The sequence below is a fragment of the Rhizopus delemar genome, genomic scaffold (assembly GCF_000149305.1).
Source record: "Rhizopus delemar RA 99-880 supercont3.2 genomic scaffold, whole genome shotgun sequence".
Lineage (NCBI taxonomy): Eukaryota > Fungi > Mucoromycota > Mucoromycetes > Mucorales > Rhizopodaceae > Rhizopus > Rhizopus delemar.
Genome location: NW_027137828.1, coordinates 3,529,911 through 3,549,322, shown reverse-complemented (window position 1 = coordinate 3,549,322; position 19,412 = coordinate 3,529,911). Strand labels below are relative to the sequence as shown.

At 36.2% G+C, this 19,412-nt stretch overlaps 8 protein-coding genes across 8 annotated transcripts; 7 read left to right on the top strand and 1 right to left on the bottom strand.

Moving 5' to 3' along the window:
* Nucleotides 1-2,357: 2,357 nt before the first annotated feature.
* On the top strand, nucleotides 2,358-2,716 carry RO3G_03625 (uncharacterized protein; the record flags this gene model as incomplete). Its single annotated transcript, XM_067658215.1, has 2 exons — nucleotides 2,358-2,386; nucleotides 2,527-2,716. The coding sequence occupies 2 exons, from the start codon at nucleotides 2,358-2,360 to the stop codon at nucleotides 2,714-2,716; spliced, it is 219 nt and encodes a 72-aa protein (XP_067514316.1).
* A 1,380-nt stretch (nucleotides 2,717-4,096) lies between these two features.
* Nucleotides 4,097-5,128, top strand: RO3G_03624 (uncharacterized protein; the record flags this gene model as incomplete). The annotated part of the gene is made up of 1 exon (XM_067658214.1): nucleotides 4,097-5,128. One exon carries the CDS (start codon nucleotides 4,097-4,099, stop codon nucleotides 5,126-5,128), a length of 1,032 nt encoding a protein of 343 aa, XP_067514315.1.
* Nucleotides 5,129-5,788: 660 nt separating this feature from the next.
* Nucleotides 5,789-6,911, top strand: RO3G_03623 (uncharacterized protein; the record flags this gene model as incomplete). The annotated part of the gene is made up of 4 exons (XM_067658213.1): nucleotides 5,789-6,067; nucleotides 6,134-6,436; nucleotides 6,519-6,695; nucleotides 6,759-6,911. The coding sequence occupies 4 exons, from the start codon at nucleotides 5,789-5,791 to the stop codon at nucleotides 6,909-6,911; spliced, it is 912 nt and encodes a 303-aa protein (XP_067514314.1).
* A 1,023-nt stretch (nucleotides 6,912-7,934) lies between these two features.
* RO3G_03622 (uncharacterized protein) lies at nucleotides 7,935-9,910 on the bottom strand (the record flags this gene model as incomplete). Its single annotated transcript, XM_067658212.1, has 4 exons — nucleotides 7,935-8,981; nucleotides 9,075-9,601; nucleotides 9,674-9,781; nucleotides 9,850-9,910. The coding sequence occupies 4 exons, from the start codon at nucleotides 9,908-9,910 to the stop codon at nucleotides 7,935-7,937; spliced, it is 1,743 nt and encodes a 580-aa protein (XP_067514313.1).
* Nucleotides 9,911-11,059: 1,149 nt separating this feature from the next.
* RO3G_03621 (uncharacterized protein) lies at nucleotides 11,060-11,481 on the top strand (the record flags this gene model as incomplete). Its single annotated transcript, XM_067658211.1, has 2 exons — nucleotides 11,060-11,304; nucleotides 11,469-11,481. 2 exons carry the CDS (start codon nucleotides 11,060-11,062, stop codon nucleotides 11,479-11,481), a joined length of 258 nt encoding a protein of 85 aa, XP_067514312.1.
* A 328-nt stretch (nucleotides 11,482-11,809) lies between these two features.
* RO3G_03620 (uncharacterized protein) lies at nucleotides 11,810-12,313 on the top strand (the record flags this gene model as incomplete). The annotated part of the gene is made up of 1 exon (XM_067658210.1): nucleotides 11,810-12,313. One exon carries the CDS (start codon nucleotides 11,810-11,812, stop codon nucleotides 12,311-12,313), a length of 504 nt encoding a protein of 167 aa, XP_067514311.1.
* A 358-nt stretch (nucleotides 12,314-12,671) lies between these two features.
* Nucleotides 12,672-16,386, top strand: RO3G_03619 (uncharacterized protein; the record flags this gene model as incomplete). The annotated part of the gene is made up of 3 exons (XM_067658209.1): nucleotides 12,672-14,199; nucleotides 14,359-14,949; nucleotides 15,065-16,386. 3 exons carry the CDS (start codon nucleotides 12,672-12,674, stop codon nucleotides 16,384-16,386), a joined length of 3,441 nt encoding a protein of 1,146 aa, XP_067514310.1.
* Nucleotides 16,387-17,517: 1,131 nt separating this feature from the next.
* On the top strand, nucleotides 17,518-17,976 carry RO3G_03618 (uncharacterized protein; the record flags this gene model as incomplete). Its single annotated transcript, XM_067658208.1, has 1 exon — nucleotides 17,518-17,976. One exon carries the CDS (start codon nucleotides 17,518-17,520, stop codon nucleotides 17,974-17,976), a length of 459 nt encoding a protein of 152 aa, XP_067514309.1.
* Nucleotides 17,977-19,412: the final 1,436 nt, after the last annotated feature.

The window sequence follows — 19,412 nt, the reverse complement described above, 5'->3', positions numbered from 1 at the left end:
TTTGGTTATTTTAGTTCATACTTCTTCTTATCAAAGAACTCTCATGAATACAATACATATTTTATAAGAAGATGTTTAATTGGAATTGATTGTATGATCTTATTTAAATAAACTTATACTTTATTTTATTTTAATTATGATCTTGTATTAAGATTTATATTTATTAATGTCAACTACAATCAGTTGCTGTTCTACAACAATTTGAACTCGCGTTGCAATAGTTTTTGTAACTACTGTAAATACCTGCCTTCAATAAGAATAATTTTTACTTTAACTTAAACTGAAATAAAGATCAGTCTCAAAAAGTACTCAAACTGTTTCTTGATCTTTGTTTCTACCTTTTCCTAAATCATTATTACCATTATACAACATAGCTGACATTCCAGGTCAAATTAGAAGAGTACAAAATATGGTCTAAAACTGAGCTATGGAGTATCTAAAATTCGACCAATTATATACGCGTTACTCCCTCATTTTCCATAGTTGGCTCATCATATTTTGATGAAATACTTTACACATTAACCTTGCTTTAACATATTGCTAGCGACATGAGGCGACCTTCTCTTAATGCTATATGCTGCATGAAATGAAATTTTCGAAAAGGTTGTCCCTATTTTTTCACCTAGTGTAGATATTTGAACTGCAATTAAGCACGTTGTTTCACATATCAGATACTCAAATTTGCACATGGTTACAACTCGGAAATTAGCATTAGTGGTTGCAACTTGGAAATTGGTACTCGTGGTTACAACTCGGAAATTGGTACTCGAAATTACGACTCATTATATACCTGCGCCTTGTGGTTACATATGCATGCTATTATTGATGGTTTCACCATTCTAATTGACTCTATGTTCTTCTATTTGCAGGTTATAGCACATAGAACCAGTTTTGATATTTCACCCGTCTCATGGTTACATATTTGCAAATGAAGTTTTTTAGCTTAATTTGTCACTGTCATAATCTTATTTATCTAAAAAAAAGTTCTTGTTCATTTTCACATTATAGAACCAATAGTTCGGTGAATTTTTAAATATTACAGTATAATAAGCTTTCTACCAGCAACCGCCGGCAGCGTTTCATTGTATACCTATTATGAACCTCGCCTTATAAAAGGAAGTATGGCTGATATTGTTGTAAAGCACACAGAAAGGAGTAATAATGCTCTGGCCAAAAAGAGAGGCTTTGTACAATTTCCCCAAAAATCTATTCATGCCCTTTTTTGCTTGATTCGTAATTATTTTCTGTAAAAGGAATTTAGTGCTTTAAAGCTATCAGCAGTCAATGTAGAAATATCAGCTGAGCTTGTAAGAACAACTTACGTGTAACTAGAAGCAATATTCAGATTGTAGTCTACCTGCACAATTTCTTGCCCATCAGCAAAAGCACCTTTTTCACGCTTTAAGGCGGATATCAAGCTGAGTTTCGATGTGATCACCTTGTAAGTACCATCATTAAATGCGGAAACACTGTTTCTACCTATGGATAAGCTTGTCGTGTAGGTAGGACAAGAATTCCGCTTGTAATCCTTCCTAGTAGCATAGTGTCCGTCCGACCAGGGGGTTTTTTCGTCTTTAAAGGCCTGTACCTCCTTGTGTATCACAGTGAGAGATCTATAAGTACCACCATTGAATTGGAAAAAATTGTTTGCGTTGATTGCGGTACTGGGTGATGACGTCGTACAAATATTGGTAGAGTAATCCCTCCGCATCGTTTTTGTGGGATCTGCTCAAAAGAGGTTTTTTCGTGTTGCAAGCGCCATAGCTACCTGAGTTTAAACGTGACTGTCTCGAAAGTAACACCATTCGATCCGGAACAATTATTCGCGTCGATTGCTATAATTGGTATCTATGTAGGACAAAACCCGGCCCGGAATCTCCTTGCATCGTATCTTTTACATTGTCCTTATATTCTAAGACGTAGTTTGTATTGAATGGGCTCTCTCTCTCGTCCTTACTCAATAAAGAGGTTCCAGAGACTCATCGATTTTTCGACTTATTTATTACTTTTAATGATCGAGAGAAGTAACACGCCTATTCCACACCATCGAAGGTGGGAAAATGTTGAGTCGCATGGCTGTACCAATTGACGAATGCAAAATGATGAATGGTGTTGTTAAAGGAATGTGAGAAAAAAAATGATATTTGGCCAATTCGTAGTTGATTGTTCATAATGGCTTGAATATATGATGATGATGATGAATGATTGTCGGATTGTTGGTAACGTTGTCCAAGCAAGTTAATTTTTTTAAATGATTGTATATTTGTATTGATCGTATTGGGCATAGGTACATTAGGTCAAAAAACTGCTGCAAGGAATCCATTTTTCTTGGTTTTTGTAGCGCACATCCTGTTACAATGGCACAAACTGCCTCTGTTCCCACATAGTAAGTCTTCTACATGTCTTGAAAAATCCAAAAGAGTTTAAGCCCTATTGGATAAGTATTGAAGGAAGTACGAAGCGCGCAATTTGAAAATTTGAAAAAATGAAAATTTTAACGGAATAAACTTATTTATTAATATTTAGTTGGTCCTCCTTTTCTATTAATAATCTCTTGAGTTCTTTTCGAAATGCTATCTACATGACTTCCGAAAAGATATTTATCGAAATCAATTCATATTTCATCCACTCGTTCCCAAAGCACATCCGTATTCTTTGCTCTACGTTCGTAATAGTTGAGCTTCAACTTCAATTGATGCCATACGTGCTCGATTGAATCTAAGTCCGGGCTCTGAGCTGGCCAATCGTTAATATAGCTCTCTTGGTTACTGCATAACTAGGCCATTGTAAATTATGCCTTGTGCTTTGGGTCATTGTCATGCTAAAAGTAAATGTTGGACCAGTCGAAATTGTAGTACTTCATACTATCACGAAGCGTAGTGTTCAAAATATGCTGGTAAACACCCGAGTTCAAGTTTCCATCGTAAATTTAGCAAGCATATCCTGGTCCTTCAGAGATTATACAACCCCAGGGCATCATTTTGCTAGCTTCATAGTGGATTACAAAATCCAGGTCATGATGTTGAAAAAGGTCACTTGGCCTTTTCCGATAGTGATCATCACCATCAAAGCCCTATACGTTGATCTTGGTTTCATTAAAGTAAACGATTTGTTGTCAGTCAACCATTACCCAATCCTGATGCTCCTTGTTCCATTTTAACTGATGCTACGTATGCACTTTTGTCTGAAATAGCTCCTTTTTTTCTATCAGAAAATGGAACTCCATTGATTTCAGTACGCTAATTTCTGACTGGTATGAGATATCATAGCCAAATCCAAACAGCTCCCGGTATACCTCTTTGGAAGTCTTTAGAACCCCTTCCATGACTTTTCTTTTGATTAACCGCTTCGTCACTTTGGAGACTACTGTGGGTCCACCACCTGTGCTCACTGTCCTACTTGAAAACAACGTTATAAAGTATCTACTAACAGCTGATTCATGTAATCCAGTCTCCTTAGCAATATCATATTTTGATGTGGATGCGGTTAATGCCTGTTTGTGATCGTTTATTTTCTCCTCTGACAGCCGTTTAGGCATGCGATTGACGATAGGGTAAAAAAGAGAAATAATTTAAATAAGGGAGTATAAAATTTAAAATAAAGGAATTGTAAGCACTCTTAAACACGGATAGCACTCTAATCACGTCAAAAGTGAGAAAAATTGTGATGGCAACCGCTTGGGTCGTATTAAAATTCATTATTTCAAACATACAGTAGCTTACAAAATTGTACAAGTGTTTTGCATTTTTTGCTTCTGTAAGATTTATCGATACCAAAACGATAAATAAGCTACAGCATGTTCTACATCATTCGAAAGTATAGCTTCTTGGCTTTCTTTGAATACTATTCAGTCGGCGATAACTTCATTTTGGATGGAGCTATGGCCGCTTACAAATGCCGACTACACTTGTACAATTTTGGAACCGCTTCAAATATTTCAATATCAGCTTATAATCTTGCTCGTCACAGAGTGTAAGCCACCAAAAAAGATTTTTTTTATTCTTCAATGCTCAAAGTATCTTTTTCTTTCTTTTTCTGCCATTTTTCTTACACCTACAGGAACTAACTGCTATATAAAAGTGTACCAACGTCCAATATGCAACCTATCAGTGAAGATCTCCGTAATCGCATCATCAGCTGCTTAAAAAACGGATACTCTATATCAAAAACAGTGAAAACAACTGGAGCAAGCCGTGGAACTGTTCAGAACGTTCGAAAAACAATAAAAAACGAAGTAAACAGCATTAAAGCAGGTCGTCCCAAGTTACTCAGCAGCAGGGATGATCAGTATTTAGTCCGATTAGTAACTGTTAAAGGTCAAGAGAATGCAGTAGAAGCCAGAAACACACTCGAAAATGACTTGCAAAAGGTTGTAACTGCCCAAACAGCGCGAAGATCGTTGCGTAGGTCTGGTTTAACCTCTTTTGTTAAGTCTCAAAAACCATTGCTCAGTGAAGTAAACAGACGAAAGCGATTGGACTGGGCTCTTAATCACGTTGACTGGACCATAGAAGACTGGGAACGCGTGATTTGGTCTGATGAGACTAAAGTAAATCGTTTTGGATCGGAAGGTAAGCTTTATGCATGGAAGCAACCAAATGAGAAGCTTAAAAGAAGGCATGTAAAGCAAACCGTAAAACATGGTGGAGGATCACTTATGGTTTGGAGCTGTATTAGCTGGTACGGGGTTGGGTATATTGTCGACGTAGGCAAGAATATGGACAAGAACGTCTATTTATCTGTATTGCAAGATGATTTGGTGAAGTCTATGACTGGCTATTGTGAAGAAAACGACCTTATAATGGCTGATTTTGAATTTATGCAAGATAACGATCCGAAGCATAAGTCCAAAATCGTATCTGAAAGGTTGTCTAAACAGGATTTTACAACAATGGAGTGGCCTCCACAGTCTTCAGACTTAAATCCAATTGAAAACATGTGGAATACCTTAAAAAAACGCTTGTTTAAACAGTATGATTGTCCTCCTGCCTCTATGGATGAACTATGGACTCGTACGTTCGAGACTTGGTACGAAATTACCGAAAAAGAATGTCAAAATTATATTGAAACTATGCCTCAACGATGTATTGACATTATAAAGAATAAGGGTCTTTGGATCAACTATTAGCGCGCACTTTTAAATAAAAACTTTATTCTAAAACATCGGTTCCAAAATTGTACAAGTGTAGTCGGCATTTGTAAGCGGCCATAGCTCCATCCAAAATGAAGTTATCGCCGACTGAATAGTATTCAAAGAAAGCCAAGAAGCTATACTTTCGAATGATGTAGAACATGCTGTAGCTTATTTATCGTTTTGGTATCGATAAATCTTACAGAAGCAAAAAATGCAAAACACTTGTACAATTTTGTAAGCTACTGTATATTTAGTACAGAACATTGAACATTTCCTTGACTTACAGTTTTAATACATGGATCCATGAAAATAAATCTTTTAGTCTTGCACGTATCTACTCGGATAATTTATTCTATCTACACTTTTTACCTAAAACATGAAGAGGACCTAAAGGAAATAAAGATTAAATTAGATGTTTTACTGCAATTTAATGAAATAAGTACCTTTAAAGAGTTGTCATGAAATAAATATAAAAAGAAAAAAAAAGGAAAAAACGAGGAAAAAAAATTTTAGTTGTTAAAAATAACAACTTACCACGTTTTAGCAGTCCTCTATTGGGGTATAAAATGCTTTCTTAAAACAATATATTTGAGTTTCACTGCTTTTAGCTTTATTATCCATTCCATTTTTTTTAAAAAAAAAATACTTACAGCAATGCCTTTGAACAATTTGATCCGTGGTCCTCCTGAAGTCGTTGCCTCATCATCCCTTCCTGCTCGTAGAGTATCTACCACTCCTGCCTTGGCCACCCAGTCTCTCGAACAGACTATGGAGTCTCTGATTTCTGAGAACCAGGCTCTCAAGGAAAAAAATGCTGCCTTGGAGCAAAAAGTTTCGGACGTGAACGATAGGCTCGATCGTATGGAAGAAACGCTGGTTGGGGATCCTAAGAGCAAGCCCAAAAAGCCTTTGGGGAGGGACTCTCGCATGTCTGTAAGTAACAAAGTATATAATTGCTAAGTATACATTTATTTTACCTTTTACTTATATATCTTATAGAGCAAGCTTCGCTTTGAGTACCAAAGACTCAGCAGAGACCACCATATTTCTTGGAATTATGGTGAGTCTTATAGACATGTTGACAACCAGCGTGTTGCTGGGCGGTTGTTGGCTTCCACTTTTACCTTCACGGGAAGTCAACAGCTGTGTAGTGAAGACCGTGCCGACGCTGAGGCATTTACTTCAAGCAGGGTGCACAATTTTTTTACAAACTGTTGTAAAAAATTTCGTGATACCCAGCTTTCTGCCGAGGCAAGACAAGAAAAAAAGACCAAGAACGTTGTCAACAGCAGACTGACCAGAGTAAGTAGTTTTTACTTAAACGCAATTAATATTGATATCATAAGCTGTTTTTATTTACCTTTTCTTTTTCTTTTTTTTTTAGAAAGTATGCAGCAGAAGAAAGGCTCACTTGCATAATAGGCACTTGTTCAATGAACTTGAACATTGTGAGCTATTTCTTCAAAATGCGTACATGTCTGCTGAAGAAGATGGCACGGTCGATGAACATGGCAAGCCGAAGACGTTCTTGGTCCGAAGACCCACTTGGAGAAGCAGAAAGGTAAATAAAAATTAGTCATATAACATTACAAGATGGAATGCTAACACAATTACCGTAATATAGTTGAACAACTTTTTCGATCAACTTGATGCTATCTCCAAGGAGAATGAAGACCCTTTGGGGCATGTTGAACGTGTGGTCGTTCCACTTGAACTGGAAATGTCTGAAAAGACTATTGCTGCCCTTCCCCGTTGGGGATTTAAAAAATTTGAATAAATAATCTTGTTGCCTTCCGTTGTTTTTTTTTTTTTTTTTTTGTAATTCAAGTTGAAAAAAAAGAGTAAATGAATTCTATAAGTTTTATGTTTTTAATTAATGGTGTTAATAAAATGAAAAAAATAAAGAAAAAACAAAGTAAAAAAATAAAGTGAAAAAAAAATTAAAAAATTACCCTGTTATTTTTCTTGACATGGGAATTATGACATTTACTTTTTCTTGTTCTAACCACTTCATCACACCAACAGGTCTATAGATTCTCTGAACTGGAAGCACACAAGAGCTGCTCATTTCTTCAAATTCGTCAGACCATGTTTCTAACCCATTAGCTCTATGAGTGTTGAATGTGTGAGGTGTGGGTTTATACCATCTCACAAAAGCAAAGGTATGAATAACTTCTTTGTTGTCCATTTCAAGAATGTGGCAGAAAAAAAATTGTACCTGACCTGGACGGAGAATATAAGATTGGTTAGGACCAGGGGAAAAAGAGCAAAGATAAGACCCACGAGGGGAAGAGCAGGCAGCAGACTTGTATGATTGACCAAGTAAATTAATTTTTTTGAACTTAATGATTTCACCCGGAACATATATTTGATTCGTCTGATAAACGTCTTGATAAAAGGTGGAGATGCACTCATGAATACACATGTCATCTATTAAACTGGTTATAGAAACCAAGTTCATAGATGCTATGGTAGATAGAGGCAGAGCTTCCGATCCAGTTGTTAAATTGATGTTATTAGGGAGGGCCAGGGAAATGTAAACATTGACGTTGTAGCTTTCTAGATGATTTTGAATAAATGGTTGCATATTTTTTTTTAGGTTTTCTATTTTTTGATTTTTTTCGTTTTTGCTGTTAATTTTGACAGTGATGAATATCCAAGGCTGCTTGTCGAAACATTGAGCTCTCGTAAATAGTCACCACTGTGAATGCTGTATAAGAACTGCTTTAAATAGGTTGATTCAATATTTCCTTTACGATTTGTATTGAAGTTCTTGATATCACCATTATAGCGTTCAAAGTTAAACACCCAATAGCCATAGACAGGACCATAATTCATTATGCCTTCTTTTAAGTGCGCGTGTAAATGCATGTTGATAGATGTTTTTGGCACCATACAACCCCTCCATTTCAGAACAAAAAGAAATAAGTAATCGATGGGCCTCTTCTACATCTTCAGTCGTTATTGATGGTGATGCAATTAAAATGTTGGCATCAACAAATTTCAACCAATGCTGGTAATACTGTCGATCCAATTTTCCAAGCAATAACACCTTTGATATGGAAGTCACCCAGACCTTCCGCTCATCAGCTTTCAAATGCGAGAATCCAATTTCACCTGTTGTCATCTTGCGAATCAAAGAGGACGAGTCATACCCAACTGGCAGTTGAATATTCCTCGCCTCGGCTACCTTCTTCATATCGTCATTTGTCAGCATCAATCTTCTATTCTTGATTGTCGTACGCCAAATCATCATCATTTTCTTGGCTGTACCAAGATATAAGTTATGCATGGGATCAACAACGGTAAACACGACAGGATCAAAGTATCTAAGCCGAAGAAGCTCAGAGTACTTTGTACCATGTAAATTCGCGTGTCTCGACTTGCTTGTTTCGTTCAATTGTTGATACCATTCCATTGCTGCTTGTCTGTGGGTGTAGTTGGTACGAGGAATCCAGGATGCCATGTCAAAATTTCTGAAATCTCTGCGCATCATATCACCGTCTAGACTACCAAATTGCTTAAGACATTTGTGGCATGCACAGTTGGAGTTTCCAGCTGTAAATCCACACAGCTTTCTTGCAGCTGGCAAATCACAAGCAACCATGGTCAAAGCAGCTCTCATCCTTTCTTTCTTCAAAGCACCATCAACAAGAACATCCATCAACACTCCTTCATCAAAAAGAACAGATAATTCATCAACAAGAGGGGAAAGGTAGTTGTTGATTTCAGCACCGGATGGTTCCTTTGGTCCAGGTAATAAACCAACACAAATCACATTTTCCTTAAGGTTTCTCTCATCCCTTGCAAGATTTTGAATTGTCAGATAGATGCCTCCGGAAGAATGCTGAGTACCAACAAATGGTTGAAACCAATCCATGTTGATAGTCAGCATAATGTTATAATCTCACTGTTGAACAAAGGGCAAGCCCCCGTTTACAGAACCAAATTGTTTCCAAACATTTCCATCATAAACATCTAACATCAAATTTTGTTGCTGAGGGCGACTTTTCCATTTAAGGAGTGAATCAACAAATCCTTGGCGACACATGAACTTCTTCAACGTAGATACGATACAATTGTATTCAAACAACATCTTAGGAAGATGGGAGTTACTTGTGCCTCCAATGATCAAAGATTCGTCACATTTTCTGCAAACAGTAACGGTTGATCTTCCATTCTCGTTTAAACGATAAAGTCGATGACAACACTTACATACAGAATATTGTGTGACGCCCTCGTAGCATCTTTTCAATAATTCTGAGCTGGACAAGAGAGTGGTGGCCTTAACAGGAAATCGATACTTCATGTTGGTAAAAAGAAGAACCACATTCATACATTCCATTAATAATTCAGTTTGATCATCAGTCAAAAATTTTGTTTTGAACAAAATCACAAAAAAGAACAGGTACAATGAAAGTGGTTCATCAAGGGGTGGAAAGGTTTTATTAGTGTACATTGGTGTTTCTACAATAAACAAGTTTCAGTGTGTTTTTTTTTTTTTTTTTTTTTTTTTCGGCAGAAGAAAATAAGAATTACCATCAACATTTTCATTGAATTGATCTTCATAATCATCATCAAGGTCAAGATCAACGTTGTCGAAATCAATTGCTTCACCATTGTCATCTATTTCCTCTAAATTCGTACCTAATGAATTGAAATGAGTAACGTATTATGTTGCTGTATTTCAACAGCTAATAAAAATTTATATCTACTGGAATCAACTTCCATGACTTCAGTAATTTGACTTTCAGATTGGCCAAACATCGTCAACATGTCATCAGTTACTATTTAAGAAGTCTTAGGATACATTTATTACAACTAAAAGTAACACTCATACCGTGTTGGCCGTGTAAATGGTGAACAGGGTACGTTGAGTAAATTGTCGAGTACTGTCGAGTTACTTCATGGCGTTCAAAAGTTGATTTTTCTACAATATCATAGCCATTAGCCTTGATGGCACAAACTTCAGGGCAAACACAAATGTAAAGATTTTTGTTAGGCATTATAATAGAAAACGAGCAAGCTTTTGAAATAAGAAAAAAAAAATACATCAAGAAAAATTTCAAAGCACAAAAAAGTAACCCTGACTTTAAAATATATTAATATGAAATTTTGCCTAAGAAAATAACTTAACAAAAAAAAAAAGAAAAAAAAAAACTGAATTTAAAGTCCTAAGTGGGAGGATTTTTTTAACTTCAGTCATTTTTACCTCCTTAACATGCTTACCCTTGACGTAAAAAATAAACTTTTGTTTTTTATATATAATAATTTCTTTCAAGTTATAAATCAAATCTATATATAACTGTGATATTCAAGGCCCATTTACGATACAAAATTTATATTTTTGAGTGCTTTATCAACTTTTAAAAAAAGCGGTCTTAAAATTAGTAATATTAAGCTCTTAATATTCGAGTAATATTTGCTATTATATTTTTTCAAGGACATTGTTTTTTGTCCTAGGACACAATTTTTAAAACTCAGGCTTGAGAAATTTTATGTTATTTTTACATTTTCTATAAAATAACAGCAGTTATTTCTCGCTCGGGACACCACTGTAAAATAAACTATGCAATTAAAATTTACAAATCAGGAACATAAATATGTTTATTTTAAACTATGACAGCTACTCGAAATGCTATTATATGTTGCATAATTGCTGTTTTATATTTCAAAGGACATCTAATCTGATTTCTGTCACCATCCGCATTCATCCGTTATATGTTTTGATCCGCTTTTTCTTCGTTATTTCTTAAAGCTAGCATGTATATGACTATATATTTATCCATTAGTCACTATGAGCAATATTCCGCTTTGATCCGCTATCATATGTACTCGTTGTATATATAAAGGGACCTGACAAGTCGTTTTTATTTACGTTCAATTAAATCTTCTCTTAATTATTCTTTACAATCCCCAAGCAAAATGTCTTCTTCTTCATCAAACTCTAATGAAAATCTTCTTATTGGTGATAATGATATACTTCAAGTAGATGGTAGCACTGCTGTAGCTAGTAATGACCAGGATAGTAGCAACGACGAAGATACGTTTTACCAAGAAACAAAGGCAGTTGACGAAACTAACGAAGACTACGACAGAACTGCGCCTGTAAACACAACAAGAGCATATGGCCCTAAAATTAAAGAATTCAAGCTTTGGTGCGATAAAAAGTATAGTTCTTTACCTACAGAGCAAAGATACACAGTGACTGGTCCAAAACTTCATTTGTTCTTAAAAAAAGAGGTAATGTACATAATATTTACAGTGGGTGGACTAATTGTCCCAGTGTTTCAACGTTTTTTACTTTCGACTCCATAACTCAACCAATTCTTAGGCTAAGCGGCTAGTTCTATGCTCATTAGAAAGATCGCGGTCCGTACTACATAATATCAAAAACTCGGATTTCGGAGAGTACACAGTCTGAGTTAATCAACAATAGAAAAAAACCACCGCACTGGGACAATTTTTCCGCTACCCGCTTATTTTGCAATGCATTCTGAACATCGCTTTCTTATCAATCATAAATCACCGGAATTTGCATACCAACCTTATCTATGACAATCTATGACTCGTACCTTTAGTGTAAAGTATAAGTAGCTTTACGTTATCGGCTTTTTTTTACAATATTCTTAGTCTCTATCTATACTGTACTTTCTCATCTTTATCTTGCCTCAAATGACTCGTACTATCAGCAAATCTGCTCAAAATCAAATCCAATTGCTCTTGGATAGTAACGTGGCATATGAACAAGTTATGAAACGCATTTCCGGATTGAAAAAATCCACTTTAGGTAGGTGCACCAACAAGTTCTTTCCAAACAGAATGAAGGCAGCCCCTGGTCGAAGAGCAACTATTGGTGAAACTACCAAGTCATACATCCGTAGACAAGTAATAAAGGGTGAATTCAAGACAGCGAAAGCAGTACATCAATATCTGAATGGTTTGGGGTATACTATTGGTTATTCTGGGGTCTTAAAACTTCTTAAAAGTATAAACTTCAGAGCTAAAATTAATGCCAAGAAGCCTCTGCTTAGTAAACAGCACAAGGAACGACGTTTAGCATGGGCTATGACTCACAAAGACTGGACAACCGATGATTGGAGGCGCATGGTGTTTAGTGATGAGACTAAAGTCAATGTTTTTGGATCAGTGTCATGTTTTGACATGTCAATAAGATAACAGTCTTATCATTCTAAGCTAAATCTTTACAAATGAGTTTGAATAAGAATAGATCCTGATAATTACCAACTGCCCTGAACAGCCAAGTTTCACTTTCATCTCAACAGTTGATTATTTACATCAGTTTATAAAATTTTTCTTATACATGTCAAATCATATCGGTCGTAACTATCTCTTGTCATTTAATCTCAGGTCTTGCTCAAACTAATATAAATAGCCTTGGAATCTTTCTTTAATAAAAGTATTCGACTTTAGAACTATTGTTCGGTCTCGTTAATTCTTCTTTTTCATATTTTAAATACTTAAAAACACTTCATTTTTTTTAACGAATTCTGAACTCTTAATCGCAAATACAAATATGGTTAAAGAAGATCAAACTCCTAGTCCTTTTACTCATGGTGAAACTGATACGTTTGAAACGAATATGGAAGAAATACCAAAGGCCATTGAAGATACTGAAATGACCAATGCTGAAGAAACCTCATCCCCTATGGCAACAAGTCATGTAGCAAGTGATGATAAGCCCGTTGATGCTGTTATGGGTTTAAGAGTTACTTTAGAGAACCTTAGACAGCAAATTGCTCACGCTGTGATATCTGGTGCCCCACAAGAACACCTCAAAGGGTTACAAGAGCGAGCAGTGACCATTAAGAACTGTATCATGTTTTTAGATGAAGCACAGGCTTTTTGCGTCTCTCCTTCTACGCCTACAGGTGAAGCGGTCCTTGGTCCTGGCAACCATTTAAACACTTCTTACCCTCGTTCCGCTCATGTCATCCCACCTGACCTTCCCATCTGGCAGTGGCAGGGTAATGTATGGAGAAAAGAAGCAGATGTGCACGATTCAGTGGAAGATTTACTGGATACTTTCGCTCTCATCGTTGAATCAAATGGGCTATCCATAGATTCTAGCTGGTCCCGATTAGTGCCTATCAAAATGAACAGGGATCAGCGATCATGGTTCAATGAAGTCCTTAAGGGTCGCAACTTGGTATGGTCTGAAGTCAGAAGTATCATAGTCAAAACATACGCTGCACAAGACGTAGCACAAGAGCTAAAGTATATGGACCAACTCTTGTCCCTTAAAATGGTTCCAGCAGAATCCATAGAAGCCTTCACTGATAGATTCCAAAGAATCCGCAGGGCAGCTAAGTGGGACGATGACATCAGGACTGCCTCCATATACAAACGAGCTTTACCAGCATTTTTGCGGCAAGAGGTCTCTCGCTCCTTGTTGAACCTAGGAAGAGATCAGCAAGACTCTGTCGCAAAAGTCGCTGCCAAGGCCAGGGTGGTACTGTCATCCAACTTGTGTTCTGAGGGTAGCCCATCACCTCGCCAAGACTCCGTCCCTGTCAAGTCTTTATCTATGTCTCTCGCATCAAATGGAACAGAGGCATCTAAGTACAACCCTAGGAACTCACATTTGTTGAGCAACTTACAGGGTATAACTAAGAAGTCCTCTTCCCCTGGTAACGTCAAAAATAAGTTCCATTGTGCCATCCATGGTCTGGCCAATCATCCTACAGACAAGTGCAACAAGTACAAGAATTTGTTGAGCCAAAGCTCCTCATCGGTGAGCCCTTCCCCCACTACCACCAATCCGCCAATGTCTTTTGTATCTGTTGCCAAAAAATGCTTTCGTTGCTCTGGTAACGTTCCATGGTCCAGGGAACACGCTGCTATCTGCCCACGAGATAAGCCCTACCATGGTCCAAGTAAGGCCATCCGTTCCGCTCGCTTGGTTACTTCAAGTTCTAATGGTAGCAAGCTCAACCTCACCATCACTCCTCAAGCTAGGCCACAACAGGCATCTTCCAAGGTGTCTAGCGGTGATAGCAACTTGATGGACGTAGATGACGAGGGTTATCCAGTCAACTATGATTGTAAGAAATTAACAAAACAGAATGAAGTATTTAAAAGTACTAACCATTCTTTAATTGTACCTATCACAATAGAGAACGTGAACACTATGGCCCTGGTTGATAGTGGTTCCTCCTTTAGCACGATAGACATCAATTTTGTTAATAAATATAATATTGCAGTTGATAGAAATGTATCTGGTTCCGTTATACTTGCTACAAGTGATAATGTTAGTAAACGTTTCGGTACAACCAAATTTCCATTAAGTGTTATTTACGGTGATAATGATAATAATCTTATTCATACATCCCATTCTTTTGAAGTCCTTCCTCTTTCCTTGGATACTGAAGTTGTAATAGGATTAGATCTAATGCACAAGTTGAACATTCTTGTTACCAACTTAGCCATCAGACATCCTAATCTTGCACCAGTTATTGACAAAGAGATTACGGATGATACACCTGAACCTAACAAAGCTCCTTACGGTACACGTGAGCAACAAGTTCATTTCCATAATGCTATTAAACCATTTGTTGATCAAAATGCCTTAATACCAAAGAATTCATTCTGTACTGTACCCGAGTCAGTTATACGTTTAGATACTGTTAAAGGAAAAACCGCTTACCGTGCACCATATCGTACTCCTTTTAAATTACTACCAATCATGCGTGAATGTATTGACACTTGGTTAAAGGATGAAGTTATTGAACGTGCATCACCTAATTCGGATTGGAATTCTCCTTTAACATTGGCACCTAAGAAAGACTTGCTTGGTAATCTCACAGGACATCGACCCTGTCTCGATCCCTCGCTTGTTAAATTCTATTCTCGTGTCAAACGATAGACATCCTATTCCAAAGATTGAAGAGATTTTCGATCAATTACAAGGATCAACTATCTTTACCACTCTTGATCTTCGACAAGCATTTCATCGATTCCAAATCTACGAACCCGATCGTGTTAAGACCACATTCACTTTTGAAGGTCAACAATACCAATTTAGAGGTTGTCCATTTGGATTGAAACATATTGCTTCCCGTTATCAGCGAGTGATTAATATTGTATTACGTGATTTACCTTATGCACAGGCTTTTGTTGATGATATCATCATATTTTCCAAGTCTTATGAGGAACACATCACACATGTGCAAAACATAATTCAGAGATTAACTAAAGTGAACTTGATCCTTAACCCAGACAAATGTCATTTTGCGCAGTCTACTGTTTACTTGCTTGGTTTCTGTGTTGATGCCAAAGGGTCTCGACTCGATCCTCGTAAAGTTACAAACGCTTTGACTTGGCCTAGACCTTCATCTGGAAAAGAGATTCAACGCTTTTTAGGACTGGTAAATTATTTTAGAAAATACTTGCCAAATATTTCTGAGGTCACTGCGCCTTTGGACAAATTACGTTTCGAAGGTAAACTTGATAAACTTTGGACATCTGAACAAGAAAGTGCTTTTGAAAAGATCAAGTCATTATTGTCTTCTGCGCCACTTCTTCATCATCCAGATTTAGAACAACCTTTTTACGTTGCTACTGATGCTAGTAACTATTCAATTGGTGCTGTTCTTTACCAAGTTATCAAAAATGAGACTCGATATATCGGTTTCATGGCACGCTCACTTTCTACATCTGAAAAGAATTATTCTACCACTAAACGTGAGCTATTAGCAGTGATATTTGCACTAAAGAAGTTTCATCCATTTTTGTGGGGTAATCCATTCACCTTATACACTGATCACAAGGCCTTGACTTATCTCCACACTCAGCCTGTAGCTAATGCTATGATGATCAATTGGCTGGACACTATACTGGATTATAACTTCAAAATCATCCATCGACCTGGTATTCAAAATATTCTGCCAGATGCTTTGTCGCGTCTTTTTGAACCTGAAAAAACGCTGGAGGGGGATAATAAAACCATCAAAACAATTGTCACTTCCCAAATCATCAATTCTAACGGATCAATTCTTACATCCAGAATGATGATGCCTGCTGACTTGATGACCCCAGCACCAGAAGACAGACGAAAGCTACTCATGGGTACACACTTAGAAGGACACCGTGGAGCTCAAGCAATCGTAACAGCTTTACATAGTGATGGTATTCACTGGACAAAGCTCAAGGAAGATGCGCTTGAAATAATACGTAGTTGTCCTGATTGCCAAAAATTCAATATCGCAAAACACGGTGTTAAGGATACATAAGATTATAGTCACTTTATTTTAGTAAAAGGAATCTCATATGATCCTAAATAATATGTTGACATAACTTTGGAATCATTTATAACATTATTCCCAGCACAGATCAATAAAAGACTTTGATTAGATTTTTATATTAGGCTTTATTCATATTAACTTCACACAGTCAAATGTATGGCGTGGTTGTAATATAGTTTATTGATGATATGAGCATGTTGAATAAGGAATGACAATTACTTACCGGATCATCATTAAGTCACGCAAACATTTATCCTAACTGAGATATTATTATTAGCCATAATATCCAATCACGGAACTAGAGGATTTTATATTCATCCGTACCGTCTCCTAAATAGTCCTACATCCAGAGTTATCTGAAACCATCCCAATAGCATAATTGACAATACAAGCTAGGAACAGGCTAAACTAATAATTAGAAATAGTAATCATCTATTCTGTCGAATTGATCATAAATCTGTCCTAATTCTTTATCCGTATCATGTCTATAAATACTCTCACTTTTTACATGTAGAATTAATCATATTCAATCTTAGTTATCTTAACTTAATAAAGAGATACCAAGTTCTAACAGTATTTCTTTATCTTTGTTGTTATACTACTTTTACCTAAAACCCCCTATCCTAAACACACGGATACAATCCCTTGACCTCAATCTATGCTGATGCACCTTGGGATCACATCTGTATCGATACAGCCGGACCTTTCCCTACTTCAGTACAAGGTAATCAATACATCCTTCTGGTAGTGGACGTCTTTACACGATATTGTGTACTCAAAGCCTTGCCCGATAAATCTTCTCTCACTATTGCACTTGCATTAAGGAGTATCTTATCGCTCTTTGGTCGACCAAAAATTATCCAAAGTGATAATGGTACTGAGTATGTCAATGAAATCGTAAGACTGTATGTTGAATCATCCGGTATTGATCATCGTCTCATATCAGCTTATCATCCCCGAGCTAACGGTATAGTCGAACGATGGGTTGGCAAAGCAAAAAATATTTTGTACAAAAGATTACAAGGCAGAACTGAGGATTGGGACTTGTATGTTGACAGTACCCAAGAAGCCCTCAACAATACGCATACAGCTTTACACGGCACTAGACCTTTCTCATTGATGTTTGCAAGACGTCCCAATGAAAACAAGGATTATAATAACGTGCTGGACAAAACTAAATCGCCTGAAACAATGAAACAGTTAGAAACTAGAATCAACGAGTTTAATGACACTGTCTTACCTGCCATTCGTGAAAAAATAAAAACTTCACAAGCTGCTTCTCGAGACAAGTTCAACCAAACTCACAGAATTCTAACCGATATCCCCACTGGTAGTCAAGTCACGCTCAAGAATGTAAACCGTGTTGCAAAAAGTGATCCCCTCTACGTTGGTAATTACACTGTCAAAAGAAAAACTCAAGGTGGTTCATACGTGTTGGTTGATGCAACTGGAGCACTCTTACCAAGAGATGTACCTCCATCGCAAATAAAGGTTATGGGTGATTGGCACTTCAGGCCACGATGGATAAATCATAATATCTACAGCTATAGCGGAGCTAGAATAACAATCCAAAAATAGAAACTAAGGTTATAAGGCAAGCAGAATCGAATGGCGCTGTTTAATTTTTGAAGTTCCGAATATTTCCCGATTTAGTCTAGAATAATGGGGCGTTTCTTATGTGAAGCACCTTTGTTCCCAGTTAGTTTTGTATCATTTGGTACATCGGTAATTTTCAAAAATAGTAAGCACCATATAATATTTTTAAACATGTTTAACGGTCTTCAAAATATTTATGGAAGTCCATTGGATGTTTATAAACCACTTTTTTCCAGAAATTACAAAATAGCTTAATTGGAAATATGGCTCATTTGAATCTTGATGTCACGAGTTCAATCCACCCAATGACCATTTTATACTTTTGCGATAACGGATTAAGTTTTCCCTTTTATTTATTTTACAGCTGAAATGTTTTTGTAGGTCACAAGAACTTCTTTTTGAGGGTTGATGTTGTGATAAAGAAGTCAAAAAAATGGTGTAACAAAGAAGTCAAAAAATGAAAAAAGTCAAGAAAATGTTAAAGGTCAAAAAAGTGAAAAAGTCAAGAAAATGAAAAAAGTCAAAAAGAAAAAAAAATTAACAATATAAATATCCCAACTATTTAGATGAAGAAAAAGGACAGTACAGTTCTACTCACATTTTTATTTTATATATTTTATTCAATAAACAGGCAACCTTCTCATAAAAAGTTCCTGATCCCTTTATTTTTTTTTATCTTTACCTTTATTTGATCTTAATTAAAAGATCTGGTAGTCACTACAGTACCTTACTTTAAAAATTTCAAGAAAAACTTCTCTAAAACACTCAACTCAAAACACAAACCAACAAAAAATAGCAATAGAAAAAATTAAAAGATAAAAGATTATAAAAAATGTTAAAAAGATAAAAAATGTTGAAAATATAAAAATGGTCAAAAAAAATAAGAAAAGCAAAAAAGAAAAAAAAATATCATACATATGTATATATCCCATCTTTTTGTGAAGAAATTGTTGGTCAGTTTAAATAAATCATATGTTTTTACGCAGTAAATAACAAACTTTAACAAGTCCCTGTTTACCTAAACTTTTTACTCTACTTTAACTTTTATCAAGAAACATCGTATTGATCTTACACATAAGATCTGGTGGTCACTACTTATCAAACATCTGCTTAAACCCTATATAAAACAACAACTTACAAGGCAATCACAACCTTAAATTAAGCTTTATAAGCAAACTTAACTCAAATTAACTCACTTACAGAAAGACAACCTTAAATAGCAGCATAACTATATGCTAACTTTAATTTGCAAAGCAAAAGCGCTATTATCATGTGCTCTTGCTTAATTATAATTTTTCTTTGCCTAAAAAGTACTCACTGTTGTGATTTTTTCACTGCACCTACCATGTGTTGTAGAACAGAGTCTGATCATAACGGACATTGAATAATCACAACTAAAAGAAGTATATTAAAATTGA